The 22,347-nt window shown below is 37.8% G+C and overlaps 1 protein-coding gene across 4 annotated transcripts in view; it reads left to right on the top strand.

Annotated features, from left to right (window-relative positions):
• The window catches only part of UTRN (utrophin), a 339,710-nt gene that overhangs the window by 148,652 nt on the left and 168,711 nt on the right, over positions 1–22,347 (top strand). For 3 of the 4 annotated variants that reach the window (XM_015621645.2, XM_015621646.1, XM_015621643.1), the window contains 5 exons: positions 481–686; positions 1,821–1,938; positions 5,047–5,252; positions 6,781–6,935; positions 12,266–12,455. In XM_015621645.2, the coding sequence (XP_015477131.1) occupies positions 481–686; positions 1,821–1,938; positions 5,047–5,252; positions 6,781–6,935; positions 12,266–12,455 (875 nt within the window). Of the gene's footprint in view, positions 1–480; positions 687–1,820; positions 1,939–5,046; positions 5,253–6,780; positions 6,936–12,265; positions 12,456–16,305; positions 16,947–22,347 lie in introns of those variants that run through there. The other variant, XM_015621647.3, reaches the window with a different exon arrangement.

The following is a 22,347-nucleotide window of genomic DNA, read 5'->3' as shown; positions in this document are numbered from 1 at the left end:
CAAGTCCATGAAACATCTGTTACAGAAGCTTCACTTGTGCTTAAGTGAATTATGAGCCAAGAGTAGAGAAGATCTTTTAGCTCCATAGTAGAAAACTGAGGAAGGCAGTTTTAGATATTTATCTTAAACAAAAGTACTGGGGTTTATTCTTAATAAGTGTCAATGAACATTTAGCTTCATTACATTAGGTTTAATGTAATTTTGTCTTTGCAAGTTTTCCTCCTGTTTATTTTGATTTTAGGCTGAATAATTTGGATGAGTCTTTTTGGCATGCAGCAAAAAAAATAACTGCCTTAAAGGTGAAAAAGGAATTTCTCATTGCTTAGCTTCTGGTTGTTAAAATACAATTTTTGCTGTGCTTTATCTTTAGAATGCTGTTGCATATTTATAGGAGTTAAAAACCACCTGCTGTAATTCTGAGAACTGCTTATGTGGCCATGACTACTTTTTCTTTAACAGAACCCCCACACTCTGTTTCAGATATCCAAAAGGTGGTGCTAGCATCTTCTTCATTGGAAATTCCTGTTCAGACTCAGCAGGCTTTGGAACTTTCTGCACCTGCTGATCTGGACAAAACTAGAACTGAGCTGGCTGACTGGTTGGTATTGATTGACCAGATGCTCAAGTCAAACATAGTCACCGTGGGGAACACTGAAGAGATCAATCGGACTATTGCACGAATGAAAGTATGTGTTTTTGTGAAGGCTAGTAGAAAATTGTCTCACATTTCAATAGTTCTTACATTCACTAAAGAAACTAAAAGCAATGAGTTTAAGGGGAAAAAACCCCTGACTGCAACTAAATGCATAACATGAAAGTTATACTTTAAATGCTATTACTGAAACTTCTTTCTCCTTCAGAGTAATTTCCAGTTTATTTCTGTATCCCTATGTGAGCTAAACACTGTTATTTTTCTTGTTGAAAACAAATAAAATGGAGAATACCTCCTGCCATCTTTTGGGATTTGTAACAGTTAACTTACACGGAAGACTTCGGAGCAGCTTCATGTTTACTTATTGGGTGACCTTTGATTCATTCTTTACTGGTTTCTAAAGAGTCTTGTTTGCAGTAGTTACACTAAACTGATTTCCAGAGACATGCTAAGACAATTAAAAGTTGTAACATAAATGCTTATGATGTAAATGTTTATTTCTGTTAATAGCTCATGCTATGTTGTCCCGTGACTAAGGGCAGTATTAGTAAGATGTATGCAAACATAAGGTTCATTTTGTTTGACTTAATATCAATTAACTAAGTGTAGAGTAAAAGCTGTAGGCTAAACAAGTGGTAAACTGTTTCTGTATCTCACATAGTTTGGAATTTTGAAGAATAACATGATGTAGCTTTGGAAACAATTTCTTTTATCTGTAGAATACTTGAAATATGGGCTTCTGGTACATTGCCACGTAGAGAACAATGGTTTATAGAGCAACATTATATAGGCTGATCCTTCCAGTTCTTCACTTTCCCCCTGCATCCACTGCTGCTTCTGGTATTTATAAATGATGCCAGCTTGGTTAGGAGAAAAATAAGTTATGGAAAAGTGAAAAATAGATATTGGAAAACATTGTGCAACAACTGTGGTAACTACGTGGTTTGTACAGGTTAATCTTGACCTCTAGATTTTCTTTAACTGCTATTTACAATATTTTAGCTCTTTAAAGCAGTGTTATAATACTGTGACAATTCAAGGCTTACAGTACTGATGGGACCAGCTGTATACTTGTGGAGACACATGTATTTTTTTACCTAAATAATACAGATGAATCTAATTATTTTCTGCTTTTTGGACTTAAAAATCATATCCTAATTCTCAACAGATAACCAATGCAGATATGGACCATCGGCACCCTCAGCTTGATTCTGTTTTTACATTGGCTCAGAATCTGAAAAACAAAACTTCCAGTTCAGACATTAGGACAGAGATCACAGAAAAAAGTAAGTTTCTCCATCCTATGTTTGCAAATACATTGTTTCCACTGCAATAAAAAAATCTTCATGTCTTTTTCTAAAATTCTTGATTGAGCATAGCTTAAGTTGTCTTCCTTGAAAAAGAAAAGAAAACTTGGAAGTTAGGTGGCTTTCACTTAAACAGTCTAATGAAAATTCCTGAAACAAGAGTCACTTCTTGTTTTTTTGACTGACCATGTTTTCAAGTGTAAAGGTCAATAGTTTTGCTGGGATTTTGAAATATTTTGGGAAGGATTTGCATTGCTTCACAGTCACAGACCCAGTAATGAAGATTTTATTTATTGAGAAATGGAGCTAATCGTGTTTCTTTTTTGTTGAACTCTGAGACACTGGACATTTGAAAATGTGAATGTATTGACTTGAGGACAATGACTTTGCCTGTGTATTTTGAAAATTGTTGCCTGAGAGTAGAGCTTTTAAGTCACTGATGTGTACTTGAAAATTTAATTTTCAGTTTAAAGGTCCCCACTCTTTGAAAATTTATTTTACTGGTGCCTAAGAAATGTGCAATTGTCACAATTTGAAACTAATGGACAATCTGTTTTTTGAAGTCTTAAGCTTTGCTGGTTGCTAAGATTAGAAAATTCATGCAGCAGGGAATACCATAGTTAGAAGTAAAAATGGAAAGATCTATTTTCTTATGTTCTCCTCTATGCACTTTTCTTTTACTCCATCTACATGAATTTCTTTGGTGTTCATTAGACTTGATGGAGATGATGTGGTCAGATGGAAAGCCCACAGATGGGTGGTTTTTCTGAGGGTCTGATGAGGTGGCATCTGCTGTCTGAGGTTCACAGGCTATGGATTGGGAGGGGCAGTAAGATTCAAAGAACCAACTTCGTTTTGCAGTCGCTCAGAGCTAGTGGTGAGGTGGAAACTCGGGCCAGGATAATAACCATATAGTCTGTGGGAGTCAGTCAACAAGGGGACATGGGCTCAGTCAGAAAACATTCTGGCTTCTTCAGAAAAGCTGAACAAGAAGTAAAGGACTCTGTGGTAGAAGTTCGAGTATGGTCGTGCTCATCCGGGGTGAGAAAAGAGAAGTTGTATATGGTGCCATGGATTAAGCTTCCAGTAGATACTTTAGATGTGTGTGAAGATGTTCTGCCCGTCATGAAACGTGAAAAAAATTAAGATTTTATTAAACCACTGACATTTGTTAAGAAAAGTTTGCTCTTTTTGGAAAAGTGAAGCTCAGGGCTGCTTTTGCACCTTGTAGTTTAAACTGAGTATGTATAGGCGCCAAATATATATCAGAATATGCCAATGTCCTACAACCTCCTGTGAGTCTGCTGTGTTGTCAGATGAAGCATAATTATTCAAATTGTTAGAAGCAGAGAAACAGAGAAGAGCTTCCTTCTCTGGAATGTCCCTCCCGATTGCTTTATGGACACTGGGAATAGAAAACACCAGTTTCATCAGGAATTCTTTCTAGTCCTTCTGCCTGTGACATCAGACTGGTGCCCATGACAACTTTATTTAGGAACTTACCTCTTGAACCCACCAAATGCTAAGTCTACCAGGAATGTCACTGTTTTTCTGACCTGTTTGGCTGGGGGTAAAAAAAAGGATAAATATGTCAGCAGTATAGAGAGTAAGGTTAATCTGTCCATTAATAAGAATTTGTTCTATAATAGCAATACTACTATGTAAATGTCAAATTCTGTGTTTGAAAATTAATCCACAAGCTGCCTGTGGGTTGAAGTGGATGAATCTATATTGCACAAATTATTAGGGTTGTCCACCAGCATGATGGAGTGATATTCACTCTGATAGGTGGGCTTTGCTGCCACAGTCTTTGAGAGCTTTGTGGATATTGTTGAATATATTAAAGTTAAGAGATTTTTCTCAAGCAGATGAAGCACAATGGCTTTGTATAATTGCAAAAGGTTAAAAAAATGAAAAACACTTAAATTGGTTCAATTTAAATGCAACCTTTGGCATTTTTACTTCATGGAAATTTGAATTGATTTGAGCATCAAGTGTGTTAATTTTCTAATAAAATTGGGTACTTACTGTTAAAATAAATACACTGAATGTCTTACACACTGGGTATCTCTTTCTGATCATAACAGAGAGATATTCAAGAAATCCAGCTTAGCCTTTTTTGGTTTTGCTTTTCTCCATTCACTTTTTTACATTATTCTTACAGAATTTTTTACAACATTGTTTTTTATCACATTCTTAGTGATACAATTTGTTCCCTGTAACTGTCACAACAGGTAGTAGAGAAACCTGTTTCCACCTCTATAAACTTACAAGTAATCCACTTAATTTAATGGTCTGTAAGTATCCAGGGAAAGGTATGATGCCATGCATTTCTCTCTAAAGACAGATTCACTGCTTTTTGTGATGCACTTTTTGTTCTAGGCTCTTATGTTGTCTTTTTCACTCCTTGTTTATTAAAGGTTAAGTGTGTTTATCCATCATCTAATGCAACTCTTTATTGAGAGAGGAATGGAATTCCTTCCACATGAAGGAAGTGGGGTGGAATCAATAACTCCGCTGTGCTGTGTGTAATCTACTTAATTCTGTAGAGACCTGTGGTGGAATTAAGTTGCCAAAGCAGGTTGTTACAGTCTTGTAGAATGATTCTACCTTGCCAAAATTGTAGTCCAGGTGCCATGAGGTGGTGGTCTGGAGTGGTCAGTTTGCTTTGTACAAGCTAAGCAGTATTTATTTACTTATTTATTTGTACTGGTTTGAGTTACAGATGCACAAAGATGACTTGCTGGTCCAATCACCCTAAAATTGTGCTCCTTGGAGCCCTGCTGCTGGCATATCTCTGCAGTGCAGTTTCCTATGTGTGTGTACTTTAAATAATGACTTTGAAATATTCCAGAAATAATAGTTGTTACTTGTATGCTGACCTGCTTAAACAAGAGGAAACCAAATGATTTTTTCATTGGCTTCTGTGAATATGTCAACTACACGAGGAACTAAAATACTGAGTATGGAGACTGTTGTATTTGAGAATGTCTTGTATTACTGCCTTTTGCCATGAAAATTAAGAGGTAGTTACAGCTATTTTTTCATTTGCCTCATATTTTTCATGTTGTGTGTTGTCCTCTGCAGTGGAGAAGCTGAAGAACCAGTGGGACAATACCCAGCACAGCGTGGAGGTGCGGCAGCAGCAGCTGAAGTACATGCTGACAGACAGCCTGCAGTGGCACGAGCAGAGGAAGGAGATGGAGCACCTCATGGAGCAGTGTGAGATCCGTCTGAGAATGCTCCTGCAGGCCCCAAAGGAGATGCTTGCCAAACAGATTGCAGAGAGCAAAGTAAGATCATTTATGCTCATTTTTTTTCCATACCAGATTCCTGAGGCTGTGTAATGCTACTGATTGAGCAGTGCTGATGATGAGTGAATGTGCACTTTAGTTGTTGTATTATTTTCTCTCTTTTTGGGTATGATATTTTCTTAATTGTCTGTTTTTCAACATCTCAGACTTCCCAAGAATCCCATTCTGGTAGGTAAACAGGTATCATGTGTTCATGTGTGTCTTTGGAAGCTTAGCTGAAAGGAGTATAATGTAGCATCAAAGAAACGATGTTATGCAAAAAGCCTAAACCCCAGACCAATTAAAATTTAGTGATTTAAATTTTGCCACACAATTGACTTTATAGAAATATTTAACAGTAGCTTAGTAAGTCAAGGAATGGACTAAGGTATTTTAAATTGTCCTGAATTTCACTTCTGGTGGGTGCCAGGCATATCCAATGCTTTTTTTTGTTCGGTTTTTTTTGCAATCTATGATGCTTTTTATATCATGTCAAGCACGCTGTGATAAATCTGTAAGTCTAGTGTCCTTTGTCCTGGTGGCTGTCAGAAAAAGGGCAGGCTGTAGGTGGCACAGTATGAGAACTAAAGACATAAAGCAGTGAGGAGGCTCTTACCAGTGCAGTATTTAGAACAGGGATATAATAGAGTTTAAAAAATATGTGTATATATATATATATAGATATATGCACTTACATATTCATGCAGGGGAAATGTAGGGGTGCAGCTGGGAATGAAAAGAGGCAGGGAGTATGAATGGGAGAGCTGCTTACCAGTCCATAGCTGTTTAAGTACACAGTGAAGTTGTGTGCTTTGCACAACTATCTGACTAGTGTCCATCTCTACGTGAGCAGGGAAATAGAAATGGACTATTAGGTCTACTTTGTTTTCTTAAGTGAAAGCAGGCCCATGCCCAAACAGAAAATTTGAGGCCATAATATGTAACTGCATATATATATGTGTGTGTGTGTGTGTGTATATATATGCAAATATTGTTTTTCATTTAGAAATAATCTTGAGTTTAGATTTTCTAAAGTCAAGGCACGTTAAATATCTTGCGAAAATAAACATTTCTAATGCATTTTCTTAATTTTAAACAAACAAAAAGCCAAAACCAACATACCCCAAAAAATGAAATCAAATTCTCATACTGCAAATTTCATTTATGCTGCTTTTAGATGCCACTTATATTGCTATTATAATAATTCAGACTTATTCATGCTACTCAGAATACAGACGTGTTTTTATTTCTGTTGCCCATAGACTATAAAAGAGGATTTCTCTAACCTTTGGCAGTTCTGGGCAAATACCACTTTTTCTCACCTATATCTGTTTTGATCAGTTCATTATCAGGATAGTTAATATCTGTAGATTGCCTCTTTAAAGTTGTACTCCTAGATGAAAAATGTGCACATTTTGCCTTTTAAAAAAGAGGAAAAAAATGAGGGGATGGTTTATAATAGCTGATAAAATGCATAATATGAGAAATAGCCTGATTTTTATGTATCTCATTTGGCATTGCTTTTTAGCTGTTAGTACAGGATTTGCACAGAGGTGACATCACAGTAGCAGCATTCAATGATCTTTCTAATAAACTGCTTCGAGAGTATCGTGATGATGACTCAAGGAAGGTGAAGGAAACCACTGACCAAATGAACACTTGCTGGGTTAATCTGAACCAAAGGTAATTATAAGGTTTCACTCTATCTGTAGCAGCTGGTGTCTTAGATGTGCATTCTCTTTATACATGTGTATTGTAGTCTCTTCTCTGTGTGCTTTGGTGCAGCATTTAGGGCTGCTGGGGATAATTAGTCAATTGCAGTCAAGCTCTTTAGGTGATTGAAATTCTCACAGTTCACAATGGAAAGGTTCTGTACGACTTCCCATTTATGTGGTATATTTTTAAGCAGAAAAAGAAGGGACTTCTCATGTTTGGTTTTAGGTTTTCCTGTGGCTATTATTCTCTAAGTGTCTTTGAAAGTTCCTCTCTTATTCTTTAATGCTGATATGATTTGTGTATTTGTAGTTTGCTATTGTCCTTCCTTTTTGTAAGGCTGAGAGTGTTCAACTTCATCTTCCCATGCATTAATTCCTCATGGTCTCTCATCTAATGGAAACTTCCCCTGAACGGGGCTGTGCTTTGGGACCTCGAGTGAAACCCTTCCAGTACTCCCACCTAAAAAATACTTGTGCTGTAGGAACTGAAATTCCTTTTATTCCTTCCTTCCTTCTATTCATCCTCTATTTAAGATGTATCTGCAGATATGTCTCGATGAAAAGGTGGTATTTCCTATGCATAATCAGGGTAATCTAATTTCTGCAGAAATGCTTTAGAATATTTGGTATTGATAGACAAATAACATTTAGAATAGTGTCTCACTCTGAAATCTAAAAGTCTATATGCATTGTGGTTGGAGAGAAGACAAAATTGATCCTCTGTATGTGGGAGTGGGGAAGATGACAGCTGAAGTCTGTATGTATATATGTGCATGTGAAAGAAGCAACTGCCTTTGAAATGGAATGCCAGTTAAAGGAATGAAAAGACTACTTAATAAAGCTTAAGGAGATGCTATCTGTTGAGGAGTGAGAGGAGGAGAATGTTATAGAAACTGTGGAATTACAGAACAGTTTGAATTGGAGGTGATCATCCAGTTCCTACCCCCCTGCCGTGGGCAGACCATAGATGACTCGATCAGATTGCTCAAAGCCCCATTCAGTCTGACCTTGGACACTTCCAGGGATGGGACGTTCCCAGCTTCTCCCATTCCAGTGCTTCACCACCCTCACAGTGAAGATTTTTTTCCTAATAGCTAATCTAAATATGTCCTCTTTGAGTTTAGAGCCATTATTCTTGTCCTGTCCTTACATGCCCTTGCAAAAAGTCCCTCTCCATGTTTCATGTAGGCCCCCTTCAGGGTCTGCAAGGTTGTTATAAGGTCCTCTGGGAGACTTTGCTTCTCCAGGCTGAGCAACTCTGACTCTCAGCCTTTCCTCATAGAAGAGGGGCTCCAGCTCTCAGAGTATTTTAGTGGTTCTCCTCTGGACCTACTTCAACAGGTCCACATCCTTCTTATGCTGGGGCCCCAGAGCTGGATGCAGCACTCCAGGAGGGGTCTTATCAGAGGGACAGGATCCCCTCCCTCACCCTGCTGCCCACACTGCTTTGGATGCAGCCCAGAACAGGATTGGCTTTCTGGGCTTCAAGCACACATTACTGGCTCATGTCCAGCCTCTCACCCACCAGCACCCCCAAGTCCTTCTCAGCAGGACTGTTCTCAGTAAGCAGGTAACGAAGGAAGCAGAGTAGAATGTCATCTTATCCTTCCTTGGAGGAAGATAGTTTTTCTGTCATTTTGTGCTTTGGATGCGGCAGCTTGTTTCCTAGTTAATTAGAGGACGAAGGGAAACAGCTCCTTGTTGGATTAGCATTGACAGTAGACTAAAACTCTGTAGTAGTCTCATTCACATTCAGACTTTGCAGTGTTATGGCTAGAACTGGCATCAAACTGCCCACTACTCAGAGAAGGTGACCAGAAAGCAGAGCTCCTGCCTGGAAGCCTCTAATTAGTTTTGAATCTGCTTAAAGTCTAAAATAATAAGCTACTGCATTTTGTTGTGTATAACTGAAGCTCCTTAATGATCACTGGGGCTACTGTTTGAAGTCTGCAGCCTAAGGAAGGTGAATATCTGCTTTGTTTATTAACTAGTGGCAGAATGTAAAGGACGACTCAGAGAGCCATTGGGTAGCCAGTGTGGAGCTGCTCAGTGTAACCCCATCAGAGCAGCGTGGTGGAACTAAAAGGGGAGAATGTGCAACAAAAACACTTTTTCAACAGGATGAAGGTTTTTATACATGATTCAAATGCAAGAAATGGAAATACCAGTGACGAGGCTTACTTTTTGTGACAGATGTTGGGACATGTGGGGCTTATACTTAGAGTGGACATGTAGCCCTATGGCTTCAAGAGGAATAAATCCATATTTCTAGCATAATGCTTTAAAATAGCAGTTTGTTCCCCTACTTGGAGGTTGTGGAAAGGGTCCTTAGTAATATCTCCTGGAAGGATTGTTGTTGTAGTCACCATAAGAACACTACCAGGAAGTTTGTAGCCATGGCATGTAAAGTGAAGGAGCTTATTTTAAAACTGTTGGCCTTAAGAGATTGGAGCTCCCCCATCTTGACATTGTGTAAATTGGATACTTTGCCCAGTGGCTATTTATGTTCTATTTTTATACTTCAGGGGGAAACTATAGTCATTCTATGTGTTTGTGCTGCCTTGGTAATGGATTATAGCTGCTTTCTGTACTGTTTCAGATGTTGATTTCTGAATTTCTTTTGATTATGCACATGTATGCATTGCAGGTTTTTGGTATAAATCTGATAAAATAATGGGTGGAACAGAGCCATGAAAACTTAAATAATAGAATAACAATTTCTTTTCTTGGGTGTGTGTTTGCCAATAGAATCTGCATAGAGTTTCTCCACTAACACTGTATTAAGTTAGCTGCATTTAAAAATAATTCTCCAGCTTCTCCCCATGTTTAGTTTTTGCAGCCTGGAAGATGTACAGATCCTCTGTCTTTTGAGGCTGCTCTAATTGTGTTGGAATTGTACGAAAATCTGAATTATATTTTCATAGCATGGGGTAGTTTTTAATCTGTAGTACAGAATTCTCCGTTTTTTATGTTTGAGGTCTTTATTAGCAGGGGAGGAAAGTATCTCAATCTGCTCTCTAAAAGTGTTGCTCACTACTGCTAAACATGGTCTCTTTAAAAACACACATATAATCTTAGAAAGTTAGTTGTAAATTTGTACGTATTTAGTGACAGGATGGTTTTTCAGCTTTAATTCAAATATATGGCAGCAGTGGGTCAGTAATAGGATTTCATTCTTTGCATAAAGCTCAACCAAGCAGAAAGCATGAGAAATTAAAACTTTAGGATGAAGGAAATATTCTTCAGTGAATGTTGTTAACTTCAAAGTTCAACTTGTCTTGATTCCTATCTAATACATCAGTACTTAGACTTAGAGATCTGGGTCACTTTGTGTTTCATCCTTTGGGGCTGTTCTTTTTCTTTGAAGGTCACCTTTATTACCAGTCTGTTCTTGCTGCTTTCACTCCTGTTCTTCCACCTTTGGCCTTAACCCCCTGCTAGGGAAGAAAATCCCTGCAGAGGGGAGAGGGCTTTGAAGTTAGAACTCATAACTGCTTTTAGTTTATGTTTTTCTCACAGTTCCTTGGTGTGCTCTAATTTTTTAGCTGGTGCTTATTAACTTTTCTGGACAATATCAATCAAACTACTTGTTATCCCTAGCGTGTTACTTACTATTTTTTTTTCTCAAGACTGGGTGAAGCATTCCAGCTGCAGGTGAGAAGCAAGAATGAAGACTACTTGCTCTCCTAGCCATTTGCTAGTAGCCAAAACTTGGGCAAGCACAAAGTCAGGAATGATTCTTAGACTCTTATTTTGGATAAAGCAATTATTAACAAGTGATGTAAAACCTAAGCTCCTAAAGTAGGGGTTGCAAAACTATGTTTGTGCAAATTGTCTCTAAAAAGTTCACTTGGTTATCCTAAAACTTAGGAATGTGAACCTGGCAGAATTGGGGTTGCGTGAGATTTCCTCACCGTCTTTGAGAGAAAACAGCTTTTACTTGTATCTGTCTCATCTGATGTGCTAGTGAACCAGGCTGCATGCTTTGAATTGCCATCATGAATGGTACTGAACACCCACTGCTTCTTTTCTAAAAGGAATATTTTAACTTGTTCTGAAATTCCAAACATAGTTATTCCTTCATACTGCTGATCAGTAGTTTTGCCACAGCATGGCAAGGAAAAAAGAAAGCTGAAGTAGATGGGAGGATGCAGAAGACACAAGTTTGGGCCTGTCTGGAGAAACGTGGAAATACCAAATACTGAGTGTTTTGGCCTTGTCTGTCTTGAAATTAAATATCACTTTACCCCTAAAATCCTATAATACAGCTAGTGCTTGATATGAAAATAAAATTGGACTTTCTACTTACTCAGCAGAAGCATTCTAGCTATTAGAGGTTGCTCTACAGTGTGCTGGTGTGAGACAGCTTTTTTCTTTTGTCCTGATTTTGTGAGGAGTGGTGCAGAATAACAGCCTCAAATGGATAAAATTTAGTTTGTCATGCTTTATTAATGCTGCTAATCAGAGCTTTTAAAATTGATGACTATAATAGTTTCTCATCTGAGTTTCATTTCAATCACTAGGAGACAGTACTGTTATGCAGAATTGTAAGGTGATTTTTTTTTTCTAGGAAATTGTTTGAAGTTGCTGATAACTTAAAATGTTTGGATTATATTGTTATTGCATGAAAAGATCCCCTTACGAACACAAATGTTTAATGTTTGCATCAGTTGGAAATCTTTTGGAAGATTGAAAATTTGGACCATATTCTGCCAGTCTTTTTCTTTTAAGTGTTTTAAGTTTGTTGAGCTTGGGTTGACTGTTGTGATGGCAGTGTATTATTCTGTATGTTTGAGTGATAGTATGGAAAGTCTTGTCTTCTGGCAGAGACCCAGGTGTCTGACTTTGCATCCCTTAGCACTTGAACTCATAAGAATTGATGGCAGTGTTTCTGCTTACTGTAAAAGAGGAGTAAAAATACCCCAAGTACTCAGTGCTTCTGCTCCATATGTGGTTTTTGTTGGTGGGGAAAAGCCCAATTGTCACACATGGAAATAACACTTATACTATTTGGGATAGCATAAGTTGATAATGGTAACATCTCAAAGGAAAATCTAGGTTTTCAATTAATAATTGAGTTTTAACTGCATGCCTTTTTCAAAAGATCTGTCAAATGCATAACCAGTTCAGGACATCTGTGAGTAGCTATAAATACACTAAAAATAATGAGATAAATAATGATAAAACAAGCTGTACAGATGTGTAGTTTCTTACTAGAGATATCTTTGAGATTTCCTTTTAGTAGTTTCATTATGATGTATATATGGGGGTATATTCTGACACTTGTCTTCTTTTCAGAGCTCTTGATAGGCAGAATTTCTTGGAGACAGAGATGAAGACAGTACAGGCCTCACACAAGGATCTGGAGAGCTTCCTCAAGTGGCTTCAAGAGGCAGAGACAACAGTAAACGTTCTGGCAGATGCATCCGAGCGTGAGAACACTGCTCAGGACAATGTCTGCATAAGGGAACTCAGAAAGCAGATGCAGGTGAGAAAGTAAATAATATTGCTGTTATTCAGGTTTCTCTCAATGGCAAATGTTAAAAAGAAAAGCTATCTACTTGACTGGGGAAAGCTGCAGCCTATTGAAAGGTGTTTCCTAAAACAGTGTTTTAGAAGTCAGGTGTATGAAGGAAGCAGATTTGTCCTCCTAAGGTTTGAAGTACGTATTTGTGTGTATGTCTTTGGCACTGAGGGCTCTTAAATGTCCTTGGAGGGTGACTGCATTCAGGAAGTGTACGCTTCATTAAACCAAGTCATGTTGCGTGATTGTCCAACCAAACAATTTAATCTACTTCACTCCAAGTAAAGCCCTCCTGGGCTGCACTCTCTCCTATTTCTGTCTGCCACCTTCCTCCTGCTTTTTTGGCAATCCAAGAAGTTGTCGTGCTTGGATTACCTCTTCTCCCTCTCCTACTGCCCAGCAGCTCCCCAGCTGGCCTTGCTTCTTGTTCATGCCCCAGACTGGAAACCTTAGAAATAACTAAGGAGTTTAACTGACACCACTTATTAAATCCTGCAGTCTGTGTTTGGATTAATGTCATCTGTGATCTCTAAGTGGGTTTGAGAAGTTTATACTGAAAAAAAGATGTTTCTTTTAATAGTGCTCTTAATCTGAACATATCTATGCTGAGCTGAAATGAAACAAGACTGTTAAAAGGATCTGATAGCAAGCTGTTCTTGTTAATCATAGTGAAGAGCACAATATTTCGTGGAAGCTTGTATCTGCTGAAGATGAAATGTCACTCACCAATGGTCAAATGATTCTAGTCAGTCAGGTAACTCATCTGTAGAGGTGTGGTTTTTTTGTGAAATGCTGAGACTAGTCTGTAGTGGTGACACTTAGAACTTAATGTTATGCTTTCTATTGGCATCACTCCCAACTAGTGTAATGTAGTGGAGGTGGAAGAGCTAAAACAGGGCACAGGCAGCTAACAACGGAAGGCAGTGCTGTGTGTAAATAGACTTATTTCTGTGTTACCTTGCCTTCTGTGTAGTCAATCACACCAAGATACAGCTGTTATTTCAGTTTGTTGGCTCTGTGTGGCTATGAAGCACTGTGAGTATGGAAGGTTGTTTGCCATTCTTTGTTGTTCTGCAATCTGATTAAAATTGCCTGAATTTGCTGTGTGAGGGGAAGAGTGTTGGGCAAGACTGCCTGCTGTGAGAGAAGGAGAAGGTCGATAACTAAGCCCTGATTGTGCATGTTGTCCTGGCTTGTAACAACTGAAAAGGCAGGTGGAGGTGCTGGGCCATGACCTTCCCTGGTTCAGCATCCTGGTACCTGATACTGTCCATCTCTTTCTGAGACCATGTGTTTCTACACATGATGCATCTTCATTTAACTCACCCATGACCTTATGTAATATTGTAAGCCTTTTCTGGCTACCCTAGGAAGTGAAGTAGAGCTTGTCAAAGACTGTCATAGCATAATGACTTCCAGAATGAATTTTGTCCCCCACCATCTTAGTGTTATTTTACATGTAAATGAAAACAAACATTCATAACATGACACTGGCAAACACTCCAAAATCACTGTTTTCAAATATTTGTCGCACTTCTGAAAACAAAATGAAGCTCTAACATCTTGCTGTACCTCAAAAGATCAAGCCTACTCCCTTGCAAGTTCTTAAGCTTATTTTCTGATTAAACAAAGATCATTTCCTGTTCCCCTGTTATGTGGTGTAAAATAACGATGTTGTTCTCTTGGCACTTCGCTGAATATGTAAAAAAGTATTGGTTTTTAAGGTTGGTGATTGAATGGTTTTCAGAAGAATGCAGGGATTATAACCTTCTCTGCTCTGTGTGAAGATGCCTCTGCCCCCAAGGGCCTTAAATAAAACTTTACTATGAGTTTAAGTCATGATAAATTCTAGGTGAAATGAGCTGAACCTAGACAAAACATTATGAATTTGTTGTGGTTGCTGTTGTTACATGTCATGCATTTTCAAAATAGGATCATCTGTTAAACTGGCATCTGTGCATGCATGGGAGGACTATCCTCCATTACATTTTGGGCCTAACTTGTTTGGCTGCAGCTCAAGTCACTCTACAGTGGAATCAATGATCTCAGCCCTGAAGTGTTGTTTTGCCTTTCATTGTGATACCTGAAGCAACAGTACTATGCAAATAATGCAGACTTAGTGTGGTAGCAATCTCTTTTCAAAAAGGAGAAATCCACAGTTACATAATCAGTCAGTTCAATTAATTCTCTCAATATCTAAATGTTGTAGAAAACTTTTCATTCAGGTTAGTGCCAAAATGATACAAAAGGCTGTTGGGAAATATTTAGCAGTGAGAAGAGATTAAAACCTAGTTTGAAAAAAGATTCAGAAAGTAAGCTAGGAAATAGTAAGAAGTAGTGCAATATATGTGAAGTCCTGTGCCTACAGATGTGAAGGTGTTCAAAAAAAGCTACTGTAAGTAGTGGCCAGCAGTTTGTCTCACTGCTTGATTCAGACTTGTTGATTGACAGCTCTGGGAAGATAAAAGCAAAACTGAATTAAGAAGGTGTGGACTGTGTGGTCTCTCTTGCACAGAAGGGGTTTGAGCTTTTGCACAGTCATTTCTGAAAGCTTCCATGGTTTCAGAGTTCTGCTGCTTCATAGGTTTCTTTAAAAGATATTTGGTAAGAGCATGTCAGCAGATCATGGTAGGCTCAATCTGGAAGGTTAAAGAAGCAGAATTCTGGTGGGAATGGATGTAAACCAGGAGCAAGGACATGCAGAGGAACAGTTCAAATAAGTGGTGAAGATGAGAAAAGATGTGTTTGCCAAGGTGAATAGAGATGGTAAGATTTCTATATACAGAGTGGAATCTGTATATTTGTTTGCTCAAAATGATGTTATTGTTGTGGACAAATCAAGAAGAAAGCAGAGTACAGGGACATGAGGTTTATGTGAGGACTGGTAGAAACAATGATTCCTAAAAATAAAGATGAACAGGTTGTCTTCACAGAATTGGAAGAGTTTTTAAATGTCCTGCATGAAGAACCTGAACCTTACATTCATCTCCTTCATAGGAAAGTGCCTTAGGAGAGGCAGAGCAGGATATAATGCACGACATCTAAGCTGTGCATTATTTTGGATCATGTGAACTCGTCAGGATAGCTGTTGCCTGCATATTGTGCTGATTGATGTGCTTGAAACGTGTAGGTACCTTTTCTAATGGAAGTATGCACTTAAAATCATATGATCAGTGCTCCACCTACTGTGTTCAGGCCTCCCTGAACCTTTGCTACAGCAGCCCCTCTGATACAGGTTTAAGTAAATTCATCAAAACACCTTTGGAAGCAATGAATAGTTGGCTCTGGTTAGCTGCAGTTTTGCCACATCTAAGGGTATCTTTGCTGTATTGCATTGGGAGTGCTTTGCTGGTAGCAAAACACTTCCATGCTCTTGAACATCCTACTAGCATCCTTTGATGGCTTAAGTAATTCTGCTTTGTCATGGGAAATACATCAAAATAAAGTTAGCTCTTTGGATTCAAGGATAACTTAAAGAAGGGGTTGATGCAACTGTATGCTTTTACTTTGTCAAAACCCCTATTTTTCTTGTGTAAAGTCATTCTGGAAAATATTTAATTGGAAACGGTTTGTGAAAAACATTCCTACTTTCTGGTGCAAGCGAGACTCCTTTGAGATCGCTTTGACTAAATTAGCTTTAAGAGAGTTTTTATAGAAAGAGGTTTACCCCCCACAGTTTTCCCTTTTGTGTTGGGTAATCTAGTTTTGAGAAACGCCTATGTGATTTATTAGCCTTTATCGTACGGCTGATATAATGAGGGCAGGTATCCCTGTGCTCCTCTCTCAAGATTTATAACACAATCTGTTATTCACTCAGTCTACAGCTCTGCCAGAGCTGCGTTCAGTCTGAGAACGAGAGCATCCTTTCCCAGAGTGAGGGAGCAAGCACTCAGGCTGCTGATAGAAAGCAGCTACTAGGGAAGAACAAGTGTTGTGATACACTGGAGCTGTCTTCCTGAAGGAATTCTTTTTTTGTTCCTGCAGCTTTCAGGCTTAAATTAATAACCTTTTCCTGGCTATTTAGTACACTCCTGAACAGTGGCAGACGATCAGCTGCTCAACTTCATTTGCCCTCTGCAAAAGCAGAGCTGAGCAGCGCCGATTAGAAGAATCTGGGAAGGCTGTTATTTTTTTGCATTTGTTTTGCGGGGTTATTCTGGGAGAAGAACTTATGCTATATCAATCTTCTTTGCCTTTGAAACGTATAAAGCCTGTAGCTTGCAAAAGCAGTCCTGGAAGAGAGCATGCTCAGAATGCTGGCAAATCATTGTCCAGTGACCGGGAGGAAATGATAGTTGCTCTTCATTTATAATGCAAATTCTGAGGTATCTTCAGAAGTGTGGCAAACTTAAAATGATGGCTGTGGTGAGAACCTCTCTTCAGAAAGTTGTGGTGTTGTTGCATCGTCTACAGAGGATGGCAGTTTCTTCTCCCCGTTACCAGAAGCTTTGTAAGGTAGGAAACATAGCCCTAAATGTCGAGTGTGTGTATTGCTAACTCTGTTGTCTTTGAGATAAAAAGAAAATAAAGTGGGCATGGGATGAGTGTCAAAATCATCTAGGCTATCCGGTGCTTTTAAGCCTGTAATGCTCTTGATGTGGGTTTTGTAGGAGAATGCAGTACAAAAAAAAAATAAAAAAATCAAAACAAAACAGCCCTGTGCTTGTCAGAGTGATACATTTTTTTAGGAAAGTGTTCTCTTGCCCACCATTTAGGTGTCTGGAAGGAAACTTAACGTTCAGTGTTTTTTGTTTATTTTTTTTTTCTTTTGTAAAATATTACCAGTTTTTTTTCCAGGGAGTTAGTTACTACTTGGCAGATGTGATCCTTTAACTCCTGTGGACCCATTATGTAAAATAACTGTGTTTTTCCGTGCCCAGTGTTGTTTTTTTTTTCAGCTTTATGAAACTTTTAATTCGGAATGAGTTTGGCAGACTTAATATGCAGTCATTAATTTCTGCCTTCACCGACCGAGCTCTTACAGTTAAAAAAATCAGGAAAAGTTGGAGGAAAAGCATGTTGACATAGGCTACCACTTACTGCTATTTTTGATGGCACTTGTTTTGGTGGCTGATTGTTTCTATTTCCAAAGATGGTGTTTACATTTTGGTACTTTTCACAGGCTCAGTAGTTCTCAACCTTAATACTACAGTGATGATGCAGGATACCTAGTGAAATTCACTTTTAAAAGTAGTTTGATCACTTACCAGATTAAAACAAGTAAATAAAATTAATAAACTTCTAACTGATCTGTAAGGTCTGTGTGTTAATACTGTAATGTTGATGCCTGTGTGAGGTGGTCATACTGTGTTAATATTATTGAACTTTCAATATAAGAATTCTGTCTTGAAACTTTGCAAAATTATAAAATTTGATAGGTCTTCAGCTGTATATACACTGACATAACATTACATAAATTCTATTTGGCTGCCTTTGAAATTGTTATTCTCTTCTTGCTGCTTATGATACTTCAAAAGTCTCTGTTTTTTGATGGAAATACGTCTGTGTTTTGCATACAAGGTGTGTGAGAACCAAAGTCTTGTTCTGATAATAAAGCAAAGCCACCTTAACTCATCCTACCTGCTTCAATCTGAAATGTGCTTTCTGTTGTGAGGAATTTAAAAATCACATCAAGGGAGAGAGATCCCATCTTTAGAGCAGGGTTTGAAAGTAACGAAAAGTATCATGCAGGATGTTGTTTGTAACAGTGAAGCTTGTAGATGAAGTTCTGGCATATGGGGAAAAACATTTTCAAACGACTGTTTCAACGTGCTTCAGTTTACCAAACTGTACTAATAGCTGCATCTTCGTTATGAAGAATGAGAGACAGTAGTTTGTGTACATACAAGCTGTTTTAACAAACATTCCTCAGTTGTTCTTGTCTGTAAGTTGCCATTAAACACAACATTTGATTTTGTGAATAAAGCAGGTTTTTTAAAAATAGAGATATGGGTTATAATTGCCTGTTTAGTTACATTTTTTTGTATAAACTTGTTTGTAAAATGTTTGTCAAGCCACTATTTAGTGACTCTTACAGTAATAATTATTTGCTAATTAGCCTGAGAGCTCAGTAAATGGTTGCATACTTAATCTGTTGAGTTTAAATCTACCCAAGGGGTAGTGAAAAAAAATCTTCTAAAAGGCTGTTATTAAAATACATTTTCTGATTGAGAACCCATGCAGTAATAGCCTTGGGAATTACACATTGCCTGAAATTACACAGTGTATGTTTTTTTGTTTGTTAAAAAGTCATGTGGCTTAGTTTTTGAGATGTCTGTGCTTAGTTTACTGAAGGTAGAATTGTTGGTGTTCTTGTAGAGTTAAATCAGACACTAATTGAGGAGGGGAAAGAAAATGGTTTACGATCCCAGTCACTTCCAGCAGGTGTCAATGTAAGGCAATGATAGATGGAAGTCTGGTGATGGAAATGTTAATGCTTAGATGAGAAAATGTATGGAAATTACTAAAAGCAACCATGACAGCATGTCAGGAAGGATTTCGTGTAGTGCCCTGGTATACTCCTGTCTTTGGAATGTCAGACGTTTGTACGTGTCAGGTGCACTCTGTGGATACACTGGTATAGTTCAGATCTGCAGAAGAGAAGCTATTTACTCTAGTGTATGAATTATTGCATTGTATCCAGGGTAGATGCTTCATGAACTAAATCTAAATGCTTCATGTGAAGTGTCCTCTGAAGCATAACAGAGAGCCAATAAAATATTTAAGACAAATTCTTGAAGTTTAGTGTTTGTTTTAAACTGGGCTGTTTATGAAAGAAGACGACTGTTATTTAACTGTACTGGGAAAAGTCATGATTGTTCCTTTTAACAGCCTCATATAATAGTAGCAATCAGCATTCATAGTCCACATTTTGTGAGTTTCTTTATAACAAAACCAAAAATAAACACTTTGTTGACATACTACAGCATGGCTGAAAACCATGAAATCCTAAATTTAGGATATTTCTTCTGCTGCTCTTTCTGCTTTTTCTTTCACAAATTTCTTCATACCAAGATGAGTTTTGCCAGATAACTTCCTCACTTGCTGCTGTTTGATTCTTTTACCTTGAAATTAGTGGCATACCAGGGCAAAATGTCCTCACTTGGTATTGTATTGTCAGTATGTAATAAGTTTCACTTTATTGTTGTTTGCAGCTTTGTTTCAAAACTCTTGTTTAAGATTTTGATGCTGGTAATGAACAATCAGAAAACTGTTATACAGGCTGTCATCTGCTCTTTGTTCTTGCTAATATGATCGTTCCTTAAAGAAAGACTTCCATTACTTATCAAATTAGCTCAGACTAAAATGAATTTATAACAGAAAAAATAACTTTAAGGTACAAATTGATAGATCTTTTCTGAGAGACCAGAGCTGCAATGTTACTTATAAAAATAAAGAAGAGAATTGTGAAACTTTCTTCAACTTCCCTGATGCAAGGTAGAGAATAGCGCATCTCTGTCAGACAGATAAATGATTACCTTGAAATATGTATCCTGCTTGTGGAATTTGACTGTAGTGTTGCTGAAACACACTGCAAGCATTCAGAGACTGGAGCATCCATCTACTGGAAAACAGGCTGAGGAACATACCTAGTTACTGAGAGGGTTTTTTCTCATTTTTATCTCTCACTTTTTATATAAATTCTTGAGAAGAACCTGCTTTAAAAATAAATATTCAACTCCCTTGGTATAAAATACATCTCAAACCTGATCCAGTATGAGTCTTCATGTGGTAACTCAGGTGAGTTCCTGACTTCCTCAGCTATGCAACACATCAGAAACACGTCTCCTGACGTTATGTATTTTTAAGAATACATAACTTAAAATGCAGTCCTCATTTTATGCTGTTTTTTTAATGGCTAGTGTTAAATTTATAAAACTGCAGGAAGTTAGAAGCACAGCAAATGCTGGGGTCAGCCAAAACCTTTTTTTGCTGTGATTCTGGTGATGCATTCCAAAAGACATTTACATCATGTTGAATTTTGAGACTAGGAGTAGCAGCAAAGGCTCTGTTCCTTTGCAATTTTGAAAAAAAATATGAAGGTCATGGGGGCAGGCAAAAAAAAAAAAGCCTGGAAGGTTGTGTTGAGAAATGTGCATGTTAATCCTGACTCCAATTAATTCAACAAAAATGTAAGTTTATTAATGTTTACATGACTTCGAGTTGATTTAGAAAATATATCATTGGCACTTGACATATTCAGGTATAAAATAGGTATATTTTATATAAATATATATATATATAAAATTCATGTATAACCAAGTGTGGATGAGGAGGAGCAGCAATGTAGTATTTTCATTGGACAGTAGAAGTGAGAACAAAAGCTAATTTTGGAAACATGTTCTGAAGTAGGCTACAGTATTAAGCAGGTTGTTGATTGGAAAATGAAGCAGTGTCGTCAAAAGCAGTGCTAAATTATGCAGACAGTTTCTTTTTTTAGATGAGAAAGTTAAGTCCAGACTGCCTGATATATCGTTCTGGTTGTATAAGGGACATTCTAGTTATATTTATATCTATAAAAAAGCCTTATTGAATTGAGGAGGCCAGGTTTAAAGCGAGCCTTGGATGGTAATTACTATTATTTACTAAGATACAATGAGGCTAGAAGTGAACTGGCAGAAACAAGATGGCTACTTTGAAAAAGGAGAGGTAGTAAATAATATCTAAAGATCAGCCTCTCAGGAGTTTAGGATTTACCATTTTAGAAAACAACTGAGCAGTGTATCTGGTAGCCACCCCACTTCAGAACACCCACAGCTTGTTTGCATCAGGAGTGATTGTAGAAGTGGTTTCCAGTGTGATTTTGTGAGAGTATGTACAGGGATTGGGTGAAACATGATTTGGGTTCTTGAAAAGCAGATCAGGGCTAACATACTGCTAATCAAGGGCAACAAGGTACCTTGATGGTGTCTAGTGACAGAATATAAGCCTTCTTTGAAGGAACATGAATAGGCTAGGAATGCATGTCAGTCAGTGGCCATTTAAAATGAATTTCTTTGTGGGTTTGGATTAAAAGTTGTAAAGCTGAAAACTTGTGGAGAATACTTGAAATGATAAGCATCTTGAAATCTTGGGAGGTGACAGTTCATTTGCTTCTGGCCTTTATTATAGAATGATCACAGCAGCTAGAGAAACAATGGAATGCTGAAGGGAGAAAATTTTTAATAGCTTTAAAAAAAGAGGTAAATGAAGACTGGAAACTACTGTGCAGTGAGTCAAAAGATGTGAAAACTAGAAATATGGACAAGAAATTAAATTCCAGTTGGAAATATAATAACTATAATGGAATTCAGCTCTCTATTTGTGTCAAATTGCACCTTTGTATATACTGTCAGTGATGGACAAGCACAATTAGGGGCTTTGGTGTGTAGGCAAGATGTTGTTAACTGTTAGCATGTTATTTACTGATTGATTTCCTTTGGACACTTGGAGGGATCTGGTTAAAAGAAAAAAAATCAGAGGGATATTTGAGGGATATTTTCTTGTTTTGACCAGAGTCAGGTCAGAGGGATATCAGATCCTCAGAACTCCCACAGACATCCTAGGATAATATAACATGGTTCATGAAGAAAGTTGTGGATTCTGGTTGTGATTTGAGTTGGAGTGTAGAAGTACGTGCAGAATTTCAAAGAGAAACTTATAGAAACTTATAGATAGTTACTGGGAAGACCTTTTGATAGTAAGACTTAGGAGCTAAGTGTCTTTCCCCAAGGACTCCTCTGTCCTCAGTCCTTAAAGGAAACATTTCCCAGTGCATTCGTTGACTTACTTCAGTAAGGCAGTTCCAAGCATAAAAGACAAGATGATGATTGTGAAGAGCCGTCATGCATTTTGAGAAGGATGCCCAAGCTGTTTG

Source organism: Parus major, chromosome 3 (assembly GCF_001522545.3).
Source record: "Parus major isolate Abel chromosome 3, Parus_major1.1, whole genome shotgun sequence".
Lineage (NCBI taxonomy): Eukaryota > Metazoa > Chordata > Aves > Passeriformes > Paridae > Parus > Parus major.
The sequence above is the reverse complement of the archived record's forward strand: the minus strand, read 5'-3'. Positions and strand labels throughout refer to the sequence as shown.